Raw genomic sequence first — 17618 nt, 5'->3', positions numbered from 1 at the left:
AAACTAAATAAAAATAAAAACTAATGAAAATTGCAAAACTATTAAAACCCTGGCAGTTCACATCCTGGCTAACCGGTTAACTTTCACTATGCTGACACATTGGCATATTTGTATTTGGTATTGATTTCCATTTTCCTTCATTAGCTTGGTGATTTATTGTTGTTGTCTCTTTGGACTGATTGTCATTATGACGATCACTGCCGCTAAACAATAGAAATATGCCTGAACCTTACAAAGGCTAATGATTCGTGCTGCTGTGACACAACCTGGTCATCACTCCTCTTGCTTTGGAATGATCGCTACACTGAGCAGAAGAAAGAAGGTTATTTTTCTATGAAAGTACATCGTGTTCAGTATGTGTTCACTTGTTTTTGTGTTTTTGCCCAGTGGTTTATAATCACATGAGAAGGAACAAGTTCTACCATTCACTCATTTGAAGATCTTTTTGTGAACATGATGTGTGAATGGCTAAATGACAGTAAAGCATTAACTGTCATATATCACAAGTAACAATGTATTCAGCGTGTCTTCCTCACTTCGCACACCGTCTTCATCTTTTTGCATGTGGCACATTGATATTAGAATAGATCTATTTGCCTACTGATGTCAGTGTGACCCAAAAGAGCGAATATCTTCCGCCACAGAAAAACAGAACATAGCTGAGACTGAAAACAGGTTCTAATGTCAACTAGGGCTGCCACAAACGATTATTTTGATAGTCGACTAGTCACCGATTATTTTTGCGATTAGTCGACTAATCAGATCATGCATCCATTGGACGTAAAACGTACAGCTTATTGCACCAGCATGCATCTGCTCTTATAGAACTATCATTAGCTTACAGCTTTAAGTGTTTAAGGTATGTGCTAACTAAAAATAAAGACAAGATGATAGTTTGTTAAATTTTAATGAAATTTTCAGATTGTTTCGGTGAAGTTTTCCTTGCTATCTAAAATATAACGGGACACCGGAGTATATTCTCCAGCATCTCACACTTCTGATAATCAGTTGTCTGCTTGACGTTTATTCAGCTGTGTAAAAACTATAACTTTTATCTCAGCCAAACCGATTTACTCAGGAACAAATAAAATACTAAAAAAAAAAGCCAACAATAACATTTTGAAGTTATCTAAGTGACTTATATATGTTTAACCTGAGTAGCGAAAGACAGCGGTGGGTTTGAAAACGATTTTCCGAGAGTCCGGTGTTCTCACGGGTTCTAGCGAGCCTTGCCCCCGGCTAGCTATCGAGCTAGTGGGTAACAGACGTCTCTGAAAACGTCGGAGCGCTTTTGCAAATATGTGATGTCTTGATAAACTGAGCAGATATTTGAGGTTTACACAGCTACATTCTCGCCTGAAAATATGTTAAACGTTTATTTTGTGACCCAGAAAGAATAATAAGAGTAATATTAAAACTAACTAGCTGCCGCCATTGTTGGAAACTGAGCTGGGCTGCGCTATGAATTCTGGGACACAGCTTCTTCTTCTTCGGGTTTAACGGCAGCTGGCATCCTTGTACATGCAGTGCTGCCATTTAAATTCAAATTCAAATTTTATTTGTCACGTACACAGTCATACACAGTACGATATGCAGTGAAATGCTTGGACAACTGCTCGTGACCTAAAGAAAACAAAAAAGGAAAGGCTATGAATAAGATAGGAAATAAATATGAAAAATTAAAAAGGGTAAATTTAACTAGGAAGGAATAAAATATAAATTAAGGTTAAAAATGAAATAACTGTACAACAAAATACACAATATAGAACTATATAAGAATGTATGAAGAAATCTAAATATAAATAAATATATACACAATAACAGCAGCTGTACAAGTATTAACCGGAAATGAAGAATATAGTGACCAGTGTTGTGCAAAAACAAAGTCCAGAAAGTCCAGTGTGTGTGTAAGAACCATGTGTGGGTCAGTACTGTGTGGTGGTGTGATTGAGAGACCGTATCGCCTGCGGGAAGAAGCTCCTCCTCAGTCTCTCTGTGTTGGTCTTCAGGGAGCGGAATCGCTTTCCTGACCTCAACAGAGAGAACAGTCTGTTGTTGGGATGGCTGAGGTCCTTCACGATCTTCCTGGCCTTGGTCCAGCACCGCCTGCTGTAGATTGAGTGCAGGTCAGGGAGCTCGGAGCGGATGGTGCGCTCAGCTGACCGCACAACCCTCTGTAGAGCTCGTCTGTCCTGCATGGTGCTGTTCCCGAACCAGGTTAAGATGTTTCCCGCCAGGATGCTCTCTATGGTGCACGAGTAAAAGTTCCTGAGCACCTTGGAGGGCAGTTGGAAGTCTCTCAAGCGTCTGAGGTGGTAGAGACGCTGTCGGGCCTTTTTCACCACGGTGTTGATGTGACAGGACCATGACAGGTCCTGCGTGATGTGAACTCCGAGGTATTTGAAGCTGTCCACTCTCTCCACTGGGCACTCGTTGATGACGGGGGTCTGGTAGTTCCTCTCCTGCTTAGTGCTGAAGTCCACTATCAGCTCCTTTGTCTTACTGACGTTTAGAAGGAGGTTGTTCCTCTGGCACCAGTTCTCCAGATTCCTAATCTCCTTCAGGTAGGCCGTCTCGTTGTTATCAGAGATCAGGCCCACCACGACGGTGTCGTCAGCAAACTTGATGATGGTGGTGGAGCTGGTAGTGGCCACACAGTCATATGTGTACAAAGAGTACAGCAGGGGGCTCAGAACACACCCCTGGGGGGCTCCAGTGCTGAGAGTGGTGGAGGCTGAGACATGTCCGCCCATCCTTACTGCCTGTGGTCTGCCAGTTAGGAAGTTGGAGATCCACTGACACATAGATGAGCTGAGTCCCAGATGCTCCAGCTTGGTGGTGAGTGTGGAGGGAATTATGGTGTTAAATGCAGAGCTGTAGTCTATGAAGAGCATTTTAACATAATTCCCCCTTCTAGTGTCCAAGTGAGTGAGTGATGTGTGGAGGAGATGAGAGATGGCATCGTCTGTGGAACGATTTGGACGGTAAGCGAACTGTAGTGGGTCCAGTGTGTCTGGTAGTGAAGAAATGATGAAGTCTCTGACCAGGCGTTCAAAGCACTTCATCACTACTGAGGTGAGGGCTACAGGGCGATAGTCATTGAGAGAAGCAGGGTGGGGTTTCTTCGGGACAGGAACAATGATGGACTCTTTGAAGCATGTGGGGATCACCGACTGAGATAAAGAGATGTTGAATATCTCAGTGAACACAGGAGCTAGCTGGTATGCGCAGTCTCTGAGGATACGACCTGGGATGCCGTCTGGTCCTGCTGCTTTCCTGGTGTTCACTCTCTTGAAGGCTCTCCTTACTTCATGCTCGGAGATGACGAGCACGTTTCCGGTGCTGGCAGTATCTTCCTGTCTGCAGCCGTTAGCGCCGCTAACACTAGCATTGTTGGAGACCTTAGCTGCAGCCTCGAAGCGAGCATAGAAAGTGTTCAGCTCGTCTGCCAGAGTCACGGCCGCGTTCGTCATACCGGTTGTTGGTGCTTTATAGTCCGTTATTGTCCTTAGTCCCCGCCACAGGCTCCTAGAGTCACTCTGTTGGAGTTGTGACTCTAGTTTCCTCCCGTAGCGCTGCTTCGCCTCTTTCACCGCCCTCCGCACGTTATATGACGCGGCTTTGTACGGGTCCATGTCCCCCGTCATGAGTCCCGTGTTGTAGGCAGCGGTGCGGGATCTCAGAGCGTCGCGGATGGTTTTATCCACCCACGGCTTCTGGTTGGGAAACGTTGTGATAGTCTTTGTCTCCACGGTATCATCTTCTGTTTCAGTCCGTTATTACATTCTTAAATCCTACTGCGTCTTTTGTGATCTTACAAAGCTTCAAAGGACACGTCGACTATTAAATCAGTCGTCGACGATTTTGATAGTCGATGTAATCGTGACTAGTCGACTAATCGTGGCAGCCCTAATGTCTACTTAGTTAATTAATTGACAAAATCTGTTCAGCAGAATGCACACATATGGATACATATATAGAGGCAGGTATAATAAATTTAACTCCACAAAACAGGTATTCTCTATTGTGCATACTGCCATATTTACGTATATGTATTCTAATATAAGTAACCGCAAACAGTAAACTCAAGTAGTAAGCAATGGAAGATAAAAAAATAGCTTCTTTTTCTTTCTTTTTTTTTTTTAAATTGCATGAAAGCACAGTAACATCTTGGTTAAAAGTAAGGCTTTTGTGTATAATGCCACTGTTAGGAATGGGATTTGTGTTTGTTTGTAAATGTTATCCAAACATGGTACAATACAGACACTTTTTCCTAACATACTACATATCGCACTGCTTTTTCATTGTCGGCAGCTTAACTGGCAGTGCACTGTTGTTTTCTTACTCTTAACAGTCTGTCTGAATCCATCTTCTAGGTGTGAATTTCTGAGTTTGTTGACTTTGGCCTTTTTATATTCAGTAGTTTGCATGCACACAACAGCTTCTTCTGCTGCTGAGCCCAGCTACAGCGATGCCAACACTTCTAATAATTTAGCATGTTTGTCTTCTCTGATCAAAAACCTTTCGCTCTCTGAGAATTCAACAGAAAGAATTCAACAAGGACATCCCTGATTTTTGGCACACAATACACTGGGCTTCAAAGCCTCAGTGCTAATCATAACACAGATTTACTTTAGAAGATATTCGGTCATACAGCATCAATAGAGAGCACATGCAAGAAGTGAATCAAAATTTGGCAGATGAGTGAAAATCTCTGATTAGAATGAAATGACTGTGTAAACAGCATTGTTGACTAAACAAAGGGCTTCAGATTGGGATGACTACACAAAAGGCCACATCTTATTTTTTGCATATAGTGTTAATATTTCTGTATTATCATATTATCATTTATATTGATGAGCTTAAGAAAGTTCCTCAACTGACCCAACAAATTACCATGTGTTGCTTACCAACATAGCCAGTATGAGTGTCGTCTAATCTGATGGCCAGTTTTTTTTGTCATTATATTAGAAAAATTATCTTGAGTCTTTTCTTTTCTTTTCTTTTTAAATTTTGCTGTAAATTTGCTGCTGTGCTTGGGATCATTGTCCTGTTGTATGACCCAATTTCCTAAGAGAGAAGAGTTCAATTTCCTAAGGCAGACAGACCTTCGTAATTTGTCTACACACATAGTTTGAGATGTTCGAAATTTGTTCACAAAGTATGAACAAAGTCAAACATGACAATATGGATGAATCACTCGTTTGTGCAGTGAATGTTCATATGCACAGTTTATGTGCAGCTTTGTAAAGAAGAGGTCTATTGTTCCAGAAGTCTTTGTTCAGACACAATTTCCCTTCTGAACTTTTTAAGACAGAAAAGACTTCCTCCTCGTAACCTTTCCAAACAAGCCATACTTCATACTTAAACACTCTTTATCTAATTGTACTGTCATGAAATTTACCATTTAACATCCAAACTGAGGCCTGTAGATTCTGAAACGTAGCTCTTGCAGTTTCACAGTTCTGATCTCCTTGGAAGACGGGCAGCTGTCCTGAATATTGCCCACTTGTGAATAATCTTTCCCACTGCAGAGTTTCTTCAAATTGTTTGGAAATGGCCTTTCCTGGAGCAATCTCTTCTCAGAGATCATTGTTGATGTATTTCCTTCTTGGCATTGTGTCAACACACACCTGAATCCCCCAGACCAGTAAACTGACAAAACCTCTGCTTTCACGGAGGTGCTCACACTTGCTGATGATCAGTTCATCAAGAGCATTTGATTTTCAGCACCTGGCTGCTACCTACCCTCTTAATTCTTATAGAAACATTTCAGACATTGCGTCGACATTTTGTTCGCTTTTGTTAAATAAATACAAATATCACGTGTTGATCACTTGGAGTTATATCTGTCTTATTTTAAATCCTGCTGAGGATCAGATCAGCATTGTTTATTATATCCTGATATGTGAAACCTGAGTATAATAATTCACGAGTGTTTTTTGATCTGTAACCTCTGTGTGAGGTCTGATTAACTGATTAACTACTGCTCTTATTGGTTATAGGTATTGGTCAATCACATCTGATTCACTGTTCACACTGAATGCAAATAACAGTACTCGTTGACTCTATAGATGCTTTAAATAGTATCCACTCAAATGTTACACTTTGGCTTCATAATTGTATCCTGAGATGTCCTGTGTTTGTTATATTTTAGTTTTAAGTTGATAAGTTTTTTAAAAAAAAGGCATAAGGGAAATCATTTGTGCTAAAGTTTTTTTTTCTTTTTACAAAGATGATTTACAGATGATGAAAGCAAAAAGTTGTTTCATGCGCCCTGCAGTTCCTTTTAGTTAGAAACCTAGCATTAAAATCACAGCTCACTGGCCAGATGATTTGTGTGAATAAGCGACAGCCGCCAGGGACGCAAAAGGAGACAGCGCTCCTTCTGCCGTCACAGGGGAAAATTAGCCATGGGATATTTAATTAAGTTGACAAAGGCTGTAAAGATATTCTATCTGGACAAGAATATCTCTCGTTTCTTTCCCACCTGTCTAACTATATGCTGTTAAATATCAATACCATACTGGACCGTTGCCATTAATCTACAGCTCTATTTCCAACTGTCATGATGCTGAGCGAAAAGGAGAGAAGCAAATGTTCTTGTTTCACTGACTGCCTTCTTATATCAACATCATGTTGTCCTTTGTCAGAATCATCTATTATTTTTGAGGCTCGTTATAAAGCTTGTACTTATCAACAATTTGACAAAAGGCTGTAACATTTGGGCCGTCACATGGACTCAAAATATAAATATTAATTCCACTGCTTTGGGGATCGCTGTTTAGCATATGAAACAGTTCTCTGTTGGGGCAGTCAATTTGTCAGTCAGCTTCTTTCAAAAGCCACTCAGCCTTTGATTGCAATCATTCAACACTTACTCTTCATTTCCTCAATTTGCCTGTGATCTCTGGCATTTCATTTATTTAATCAGAGCCAAGACTGAAGCTATTAGCCACCTATTCTGCAGCGCTGACAAAGTGGGAACAGAGTGAAACTACAAGTAAAGCTGAAAAAATGTCCAGGGACCTTAAAAATACACAAGACAAGACAGTAAAAATGGAAAAATGTGTGTGTTCAAGTAAGCAATGTGGCAAAATATGACCTATAACCTTTCCAAATCAAAACTACACAAGCAACAGTTTGACTCTAATGTAAGCACAGCGGCATAAAACAGGTGTGAACGGGTGTGCCTAATAAAATGAACAAGTTTATCATATAACAAGCAGGTTTAAGGCATAAATAAATTATAAATATAAAGTAAATAGAGAGTACTTTGTTTGCAAAGGAAAACTTCAGAACAAAACCATGATAGCTTCTTGTGGCTTAAGTATAATGGGCGTTATTACACTCAAAAAGCAACACAAATACAGACAATGTTATTAAATGATATCAACTGCAAGGCATCAGCTCCAAATCCCAACCAGTCTGTGAGCGTATACAGGCTTCAGGCGTACATGTCTGGGTGTGCTTGTATGCAAGAACAAAGGGAGAGAGAAATGAGCAGCCACAGACCGTCAGAAGTGGGAATGAAACAGTGCAGGTGTAAGTGGACGGGGTTTTAGAGCTAAGTGGAAAAGTTTGGATTCCTGTGAGACTGTTTTTTTTATCTCCTTTCAACACTAGAGTCAAAATACCAAAGCAGCGATCCATGACTTGTTAGTAAAAGGAAAGATAGACAAGCATACCAAATCTGATGTGAAACCACTTCACAGCAAGAAGAAAAGAAAACACTCAAAAGTTTGATTTAGACGCTAAATCGTTAATCAAAATTGCATTGAAGATACAATATTGAAAATCTAATAGCACAAAGTACTAATGCTCTTTTTCTCTATATGCCATGTTTTTGTTAGTTTTCACTTGATCAGGCTTTGAAAATGCTATACTAAGCACTGATAAAAGTAATTAAAAGTACAGGTGTGGCAGTTTGGCATATTTGTAAGTAACAAAATAATTAGAAATACCCCAAATTAAAAGCTGATGTTCAACTCTATTTTTAATGTATAGCGTCCTGTTTGTTTAAAAGAAAATCAGCCACACAGTGTTTTCCATCATCTTGCAGACCACAACTGTTCAAATCGGCTAGCGACTAGTGCCATATTGAACAGCAGCATTGACGTCTGTCTGCTGCAATAAAAATGCAAAGCTTGTTTTCCCTTCTTAAAACTATCGACCCATTGTTTCACGAATTACAAAGCCTTTCTTTCAGGGAAATTGTGTTTTCGATGAAGACGGTCCAAACAGGCTTGTGTGAACACAGTTCCCCTTTGCACATTTGCAGCCGTCTCGTGGGGGTAAAGGTAACTAGACTGTCAGTCACTGGCTTGGCTTGATTAGATGTATAAGCACACCTGTCTGGTGAAAGCATACTGTACTTCTATACTCATGTGTATATATGAATACAAATGGCATATGAGCAGCGGCCCAGGGAGTCCACGAGACTGTGAGTTGACAGCCTGCCTGAATAATGCTAATCATGCTTCGCCATATTGTTTAAACCCTCACAGCATACATAAACATGTTCAGGCCGTACACCAAGAATAAAACACTGAGAATCAGCAGCAATGAAATTCATAGTAAAATAATATAGCTGCAAATCTGGAGTGAGGGTTAAAGGATATTAGAGTGTGATCAGATGTCACAATGGCGACGATGACTGATCACTGGGGTCAGGAAGTTTTGAATGTTTACATCATCTTTTTCTTTTCACTAGTGTGTGTATGTGTGTAAAAACAAAAAAAAATCCCAACACTGCTGGAGTCTTTCTTAAAAGAGGCTCCCTGTCAGAGTGCGTCTCCGCCGCCATGAAACTGAGTGACAGCAGCAGACATGTGGCCATCGGGTAGCAAAACAAATCTCGACAGTTTGGGTTTGGGGAGCGCGAAGATGCTTGTCAAGTGCGTGCATGTCCGTGCGGGAGGATGCATTATACTTGCTAGATTCAACCCGATACTTTGATATTTTAACAAACAAAAAACTTCAGTTTATTCAAACTTGATTCTTCTTTGTATTTCATTTGTTTATTTTTACAATTTTCAGTTAATGTCTCACCAATGAACTTTCTGAAATCTGAGAAATATGCAAGATTTCTATCAAAGACTTTCATCAGGTCATAAAGATGTAGTCGTAAATGTAGTCAACACTTTCATTTATCTTTGCACAGAAATTACTAATTAACTCAAAGTTATCTGTCAGTTTTAGTAGTGTTTACATATTACAATTTGACATTTTTGGGACATGTGCTGATTGACCTTTTGCAGAAACTCAGACTATCCCCAGGATACAAACCAAGGCAGTCCAAAGAAAAAACAGAATATGCCTCTCAGAACTTCTTATGCTCACTTATAAGAATGATGCACTTGGTTTATTATTAAGCAGACAACTGTGCAGCTCCCAGCAAAGGGACTCTCTGCTACATAAGTTCAGTTAAACTTATCTCAGGGACTGCTGGCTATAATTATATTAACAAAGAGGCCTAAGAATAGAACTGACCTTCTAATTTAACTCTACGTAAAGACACTGGTAAGTTAATTTTCCCAAAATGTCAATCAATTGCTTTAACTTGCTGAGTGTAATGTTATTACAGATGGGAATGTAGGCTTATGTTACAAAAATGAAACCCAGAAGTAGATGTATTGACTATATAGTGAGCATTTTATCCCCCAGAATCCTCCTCTTCCAACAGCAAAAGGAGGGAAAATGTCTGACCACAATGTCTCATCACAGGAAATCGCTGGCTTATTAAGGTCTTTCTTTTCCACGTCTTTTCTCCCATTGTCTCCAGGTAAGAGGAATCAATGCGTCGATGAGCAGGAAACGTGAGCAGCGCGTGCTATTCATGGTGGTGATTATGGTGATGTGCTACCTAATATGCTGGCTGCCTTATGGCATCATGGCCCTACTGGCCACCTTCGGCCCACCGGGCCTGGTCACACCGGAGGCGAGCATCATCCCCTCAGTCCTTGCCAAAACGAGCACGGTCATCAACCCAGTCATCTACGTCTTCATGAATAAACAGGTAAGAGGAGGGAGGGCTGAGGCTGTGGTCAGTACCTTTTTCTATTTCGCTGTCAAAAAGTGGCAGCCGGAGGTCTTCCTGCCCACTGAGGCGAATGATTATTTCAAGGTGGATTAAAATAATAGAAATTACTCCTTGTTTTCTATTCCTGTCAGGTGAGTCAGTGGTTTCTTGACACTGAATAAACTAAATTATGTACTTGTGTGTGCATGGTGAATAAGAAGGTCTTTGAATCTACCTTTTTTTCTAACATATTTGACGAACTCTGCCAACTCGGCTTGTTCGTCTAAATAAATAACGTCTAAATAAATAATAGACGTTGTGATGAGCTAATGAAAACCGAGTGCTTACATGTCTGTTTGTCACGTCAGAGGGGGGTATTTGCAGTGTCGTGCAAGTACCCGTTTTATCAGGTGTTCGTCATTAAAATTGTAAAAGATCTCATTTAATCTTGGCCCACGCTCACGTCAGGCAATATGATGAGACCCTTTGGGTGTTAACTGGGAGCAATTATTTGGAGCTTGCTGTCTTGGTCTTATTTGCTTTTATACTTTAATTACTGTTAAGTTGCCCGTGAGAAGAATTAATAAAGCTCACCTCAGGAGCCTACAGTGTGTCATATGACCTTCATAGCTGATTTCATTTTACTGTGTTTTCTATTTGTGCTGCGCTAAAGTTCCAATCGGCTGTAACCTCTTCTATCCCGGCTTACTTTTTGCAAAGCAACAAGTACATAATGCATGGAGACTACCCAACAAAATAACATTTTTAAACAGTCAATACCTGAGCTGGTCTGCTTCAGTGTGATTGTTCTGCTGTGATTTTGTCAACTTTTTGATGCAATATGAAAAATTTTGTTTTGACCAAAACAATAAATAAACTCTCAGCGATCAGTGGTGTGTGAAATTATAGAAAATCACTTAGTTCTAATGGCATCACTCCAAAGAACAAAAGAAAATTGTGAAACATATTCTAACCTAAATGTGTTTGTTTTTATTTTATTTTGTTTTATTTAGGATCCGATTACTGAGAGTAGAAAAACTGGCTGAGAAGCATTCAGGACCGTTACAGTTGTGGTCGCATACAGTACATTTGCCAAATTTAAGTGGAAGCAGGAGAGCAAAACTCATAACTATTCATCTGTCAGGAACTGACAGGAAAACAGAAACTTTTGCCGGCGTCAGCGTGGGCTCTGCTCGTACTTTTTTGACTGGAGGGCCAAAGACATAGGGGGAAAGGATGAAAGATAGAAGACACTGAGGACTGAGAAGAGAATCAAAGATCAGAAATGTTTGTTTTCCGTGTGTCAGTGGCCCAACGTGTCAGAGAATCTCTTCTGATTATAAACTAGCTGTACATATTCAATGATTAAATACTATGGCACACAAAGAAGTTTACATCCAAATAAATAATCAAAGTAAACCTTAAAAGTACTTTCACATTTGTCATGCAGCTGTTGTTGTTTTGTGTTGTTTAATTAAACCCACAGACCAACAGTAAACGCTTATGTTATTGTTGAGTGATGCAGTACTACTTTTTTATTGAGCAGTGTCATCCCGGGCATGACCGAGCTCAGAGCCCAGTGCAATAGTTGAACTGGATCTTAGATTCTTCTTCCTTAAGTGAAACTTTTTGACCAGTAGGAACCAACACTGACACAGTTTACCCCGACGAATGTGACTGGTGGGGATGTTTTTGTCAGCTGATCATTTCTGGGTGCTTGGCTTGGCCTTGTTTGCTGGTGTTTTCTATTGTTTGTGCTAAAATCACACTCAAGTTTTAAATGTTTAATTCATTGGTTGTATAAATGGTTGAGGCATAGAGCTATAGAGACGTTCCAAAGCATCGCGATGGCTCACTTGTTCATAGTGTTGGTTAATCTAAATAACAATTTAGTTTTACCTCATTTTAATAAATTGGACACTGACAGATTAATTTGTGTTGCTCTTGGTAGATTACATGAGTCATTACTGAAATTAGTTGATTCTGATAGAGCTGTTTTAATGTGTACATTAATGGCAGGGTTAGTTCCATAAATAGTTGGACAGAGATAAACTTTTTGTAGTTTTGCCTCTGCATACCAGTACAGGGGGTTTTAAATCAAATAATTAATTACTAGCTATATTTTTAAAAGACTAACATTTTTGTAGTTTTAGAGTTAAACCTGGCAGTCTTCTTACCAAAGAACATTTGGATTGTTTGACAATCCACTGTGGTGGTGTACAGAGGCAAACTACAACAAACTACCAGCTATGGAACAATACTTTCCACAATCACTGGTGCATTTTTGCATTTGTGGTCTCTCCCTAATTTCCCCCGTTAGGTGAGCGGTCATGTCAAAGTAACATCCACACGAATAAATACGCCAGAATGCCTCGTTTTTTTATTCACCTCACATTAGTTATATTTTTACTGTGCTCCTAAAGTTAACTCTAAATTTCAAGTTTACTTTATTCTCCACCTTCCTTATCAGGGTTCTCTCTCAACTCAAGCTCTCTGTGCAAACAATACATTTAAACTCAAGATTTAAGATGTTTTGTTCGTTTCTGAAACATAGTTCATCATCGTGAGCATAAATAGGAGAAGATAAGCGAGACTGTCTCACTGAAGCAGACTGATAAAACTCCTTTTTCTTTCTAATCTTTATCATCTCATTCTGGTCTATTAAGTAAAGCTCAATGAAAAGCATTATGCTATGTAAGGCTTTAGCCCTCTCAGGATATCTATGTGCAGTAGATGCTGAGATGTACTGTACAAAGAATTATATGCAGTGCAGTATATTGGAGAGCCTTTCAAAGTGCAATACTTTTTCTCAGGCTTAAACTTTCCTTACTGGAAAGTTACTGTGTTATTGCCAAGACTTATTTTACTGTGGAGTTGGAAATCTACTGAAAAAGCATACAAACTCAATATGCTGCTGTCATCTGGAGATACTGCATGCTTCTCCTTACATGTTACATCAGATGCTGAGGCCACCGCCACAGCTAACTGACCTTACAGGGACATTTTAGCCGACACGTCATCAACTTCAACTTCCCCTGGGAGGGAGCCAGTGGGAGAGAATGAAACCAAATGTCCTGTATGTCATTTTCAGTCTTCAATTCCTCCCAGCCCATTACTATGGAAACTGTGAGTTGAGGCGAGTTGAAGACTAAAAATGCTGTACAGATACAAGGATCAGCTGGTTTGTCCCGTCAACGATCAGCTCTGCTCACAGCCGAGACCCCCGGGGTGGTTTAAAAAACAGGGATTATGGGTAAGTTTAATCATCTGTTTATTTTTTAATCACTACTTGAAAATAAACTTGTGAATACTCGTGAATACACTGCTTTATATATAGACCAATCCAAAAATATCTGTATATTGTCACAATTGTCACATTTTCAAAACTAAAACCTGAGTATGATTTTATTTGACTGACATAAAAATAAAAACTAGGCATTTTTAAAAAGTGAACTAATGACACCAGACTGTGTACTTGGAAAAATATACTAAAACAAAATAAAGATATACAGGAACTGTCACTTGTGTAGCATCTTGTACATGTTACAGCGCTTTAATGCAAAGAGAAAATACATACATTTTCAATGTTAAACATGAAAAACTGAAAAGATGGTGACTGAAACAACTAATAGATCATTGCAGTCTTTGAAGTCCTTACCTCATCTCTTAATCCAACAATACGTTGTGTAAAGACCTAACCTTGTCATTGTAGACAGGGATTGCATCCATCCATCCATCCACCCATTCGCTTCCGCTTATCCTTTTCAGGGTCACGGGGGGCGCTGGAGCCTATCCCAGCTGTCTGAGGGCAAGAGGCAGGGTACACCCTGGCCAGGTCGGCAGTCTGTCGCAGGGCTAATCATAGACACAAACAACCATTCGCACTCACAATCACTCACTATGGGAAATTTAGAGTTTCCAATTAACCTAACCCCACTAACAGCATGTGTTTGGACTGTGGGAGGAAGCCAGAGTACCCAGAGAGAACCCACACAAACACAGGGAGAACATGCATGTATGTTAGGGTAAATTATATGTGTAATGGTGTTATTGCCTCAGTCCAGCCCCATAAGTACCAAGTCACACTTCTTGATGTTAATTTTAAAACAATCATGAAAGACAACAAGGACCAACTAGGCTCAAAATTCAAAACAACTGCAGAGGTTTGTTTCCTGGTTATGAATATTTTGCTGATCTCCTGGGAAGAATTCATTCAGTGACGCTCTACATCACAAAAAATTGAATTTGCAGGAAATCTAAAATGTTCCCACCTTTTCACCTCAGAGTGAGGATATGACTGATTTACAATATAAAAAAAAAAAAAAAAATACAATATAAACCAAGATCAGCCTCTGCTGAATTGGTGATGTGCCAAAAAAATTTTTTCCCAAATATCATTCTATTCACAAGTTCTTATGTGAATGAATCATTGTTTTTCCAGCTCCAACCCTCTGATTTTTTTAATACAATCTATGGTCTGCATTGTAATTCATAGCACTGGGGAGTTTCCTGGATTAAGTCAAGCAAATGTCAAATGAAGCAGAAGGTATCTGCTGATGGCTATCGAAGAAGCTTCCTGACATTCACTCACCTCATACAAGTCCCTTAAACTACAAGACTGTCTTCTGTAATGTAGAAGAATGACTGACTGCAGTTTAACTCTGAAACTGTGGAGAGAGCACTGCAAATGTTTTGATGTATGTCATACAGAGAATTCAGTTAAAATCTATCTATTTGGGTCTATCCATTTTCTATCTAATCCTCCAATAAGGATGTCATTCAATACAAATGCCACATATTTTTGGAATGTGCTGGACCTTTACAAACACAGACAATAAAGATCTGTCCTTTAGGAAAAAACTACTCTCACGTACAGTCACAGCAAAACTGAATAACATTAAACCCAAGACAAAGTCTGATGTTTTTAAGAGAAAGTTGAGCTCCTCTTCCCATATAATATCCGCTCAGGTCACAGGGTTCATCATCATCCACACCTGCTCTAACCAGTCTGAGATGACTCTTCATAAATTCTCTGCAGCCCTTTCTCTCTGAAATATTCTGTCAGTGCATCTTGTTCCTTCAATCTCCCTGTCATGCTTTATCTAGTTATCTGTCATTATCTTCACCTTCCTCCTGACCTCAACCTTGATGCCTCTGTGTCCTAATTTACTTCATACTCTAGCATTTGTTTGTTGTCTCCATCTTTCTCTCTCCTGTCCTTCTAGCCCTCATCAGTGTGGTGTTTGGACAGCTGAGGGAAGTGGGGAGTGTGCATCAACATTACAGAGAGGTGCTGATCATCTTGTTTCTTTACATCTCCTTGCTAGCTTTCACTCTCCGATGACCTAAAGGTTACTGAAATACTGACAATAGGGACAAACATGTTGCTTATAGACACAGTGCGTGAAAGATCTTTTTGGTTATGTCCTGGGGCATTTTGCTCTTCTTCTCCTCAGCATCTGTTCATGCCCAGTAAGGTTTTGAGACATAGTGTGCGTGAGAAGTTCAATGACGAGTCAAATGATTACAGGCTCTCATGAGATGAGGTCACAGTGTGGTAAAAAAGTTTGAGATATGTTTTTAAGTCGAAGAATAAAAAGTCTTAAAAAGACAACACTTCACAACTTTGCCAACCTGTAAGGGGCTCTAAATCAGGAGATTGTTGATTAAACTGAAGCAGGTTGAGTACACAAACTACTTATTTAATGTTGTATTTAAGGAAGAGCGAGGGCCTACGGTGGCCCCTAGAGATGTACAAACTCCAAAACACACGCAAACTCCAAAACACAACGGAAGTGCTCCAGGACGCTAGGGGCAGTGGTGAGCTCAATTTGCAAAATAAACGGCAAGTTTGTTGAAAACATGGAGTTGGATACCGGCAGAAAACACCTGCAAGGATAGAACAACCACGCTTTATAAGAAAGGTAATGTGCAAACTGTTGTTTGTTTGATTTGTTTTTAATTGCTATGAATGCTTAGTTTATGGTGGAGTCAAATCCTACGTTAGCTAACAGTCAGTGTGCTTTGCTCAGAGAGAAGCCCAACACTGCCCCTAGCATCCTGGAGCACTTCCGTTATGTTTTGGAGTTTGTACATATTTTGGAGTTTGTACGTGCTTTGTCTCTAGGGGCCACCATAAGGGCCCCAGTGCAGACTCGTAACTTAAAACAACCTTTCACTGGAGGTAAATCATAACACATCAAAGAATGCAATTATAGTAAGGCTCGCAGGGATATAAGGGATACCAGAACTATTAAATGAAAGAGTCGCGTCACCTCCGTTCACTTCATTGGTCCATTATAGTGGAGCCTCACAATAGTTCTCAAAGTTAGCAAAATGTACTAGATGTGCCATAGAGATATAGAAGAACACACATTCCAACTGCCAACTAAGCGCTTGCTGGAACTATTTGAAGGCTACATGACCCTGAATTCTGAACTCCCACTGAATAGGATGACGTAACCAAAGGCCACAGCGAGACAAGAACTATAAACGCACACCCAGTAATCAGGGAGATTAGACAAACCAGGAAAACTCACTGGGGGAAATCAAGACTGGGAAAATTAAAACTGAACACTAAACAAACAGGACAAGGATTAGCAAAATAAAACAGGAAACACTAAAGCGGAGACAAAGACTCAAATATAGGAAATTGACACAGAAAGACAATCATGGAGACTAACACAAAGACGAGCCTGAGGGAAAAGGAAGGAAATACAAAGCGGAACTTATAAACCTATGTTCATCAATAACTAACCAAAGATAAAAGACAAAAATAATAAAATAGGAAACCAGTAACAGGGGTCAGAATATTAATAAAATATAACAATAAAAATCACGAACACATGGAAACACAAAACACTATAAACCAAATTTAGGAATAGAATCTGGTCTCCAAACCAAAAGAAACCCACAAAATGTCAAAACTGTGATATTTAAGTAAAACAGCCGTCTACGTGCTGCAGTTAGAGATGTTTCTCCAAACTAAAGTAGACATTTGGTTGGAAATAGTGGTGAAAATCATTGAGTAACACACAGTATAATGCTATCATGATAGTTCCACAAAGTAACAATATTAAAAAATACTGTCAGACTAGATATTCACATGTAGTGGTAGCCTATTAATATAACAGTGCCTCATCAACGTAGGCTTCAGTCACACTAGAGTATAAATAGAATGGCAATTTCCATCTGGTGAAGAAAAGCCATTAGTTGGTGAGTCATTCAGTTTTTTGCTGTCTGGGGTAGATTGCAAGTAGTCACGGCAACCAACGAGCATGCAGCACCCTCAGCCCGGGTGACCACTTTTGTCACAATGCGATTGGTGGAAAGCAACTTGTCTCTGTCCAATCTCAATCTCAGTCAGATTGGCGAAGGTTTACAGACGGAGTACATTCACCATCTAGTTTATAAATACAGACAGACTGCCAACATGTTCTAATCAGAGTCAGTCTGTGCTGATTGGTTCAAACGATCTGCTCCATCAAATACTGAACCACACAAACCTGAGCTGCAAATGTCTGACAGTATATAATGTTTTGTTTTCTTCTGCACATCACACATGTCAGCTGCTACAAAATGAAGCTTTCAGGGTTGC

General features: G+C 39.8%; 1 protein-coding gene across 1 annotated transcript in view; it reads left to right on the top strand.

The window, feature by feature from the left end:
• Nucleotides 1-17618, top strand: part of LOC102291624 (vertebrate ancient opsin) — a 68897-nt gene that overhangs the window by 38467 nt on the left and 12812 nt on the right. The window contains exon 3 of the mRNA XM_005948926.3: nucleotides 9785-10018. Coding sequence (XP_005948988.1) covers nucleotides 9785-10018 — 234 coding nt within the window. The remainder of the gene's footprint in view (nucleotides 1-9784; nucleotides 10019-17618) is intronic.

The sequence above is a fragment of the Haplochromis burtoni genome, unplaced genomic scaffold (assembly GCF_018398535.1).
Source record: "Haplochromis burtoni strain Fernald_Lab_line unplaced genomic scaffold, NCSU_Asbu1 Contig_546, whole genome shotgun sequence".
Lineage (NCBI taxonomy): Eukaryota > Metazoa > Chordata > Actinopteri > Cichliformes > Cichlidae > Haplochromis > Haplochromis burtoni.
This window is presented reverse-complemented; position numbering and strand designations above follow the sequence as displayed.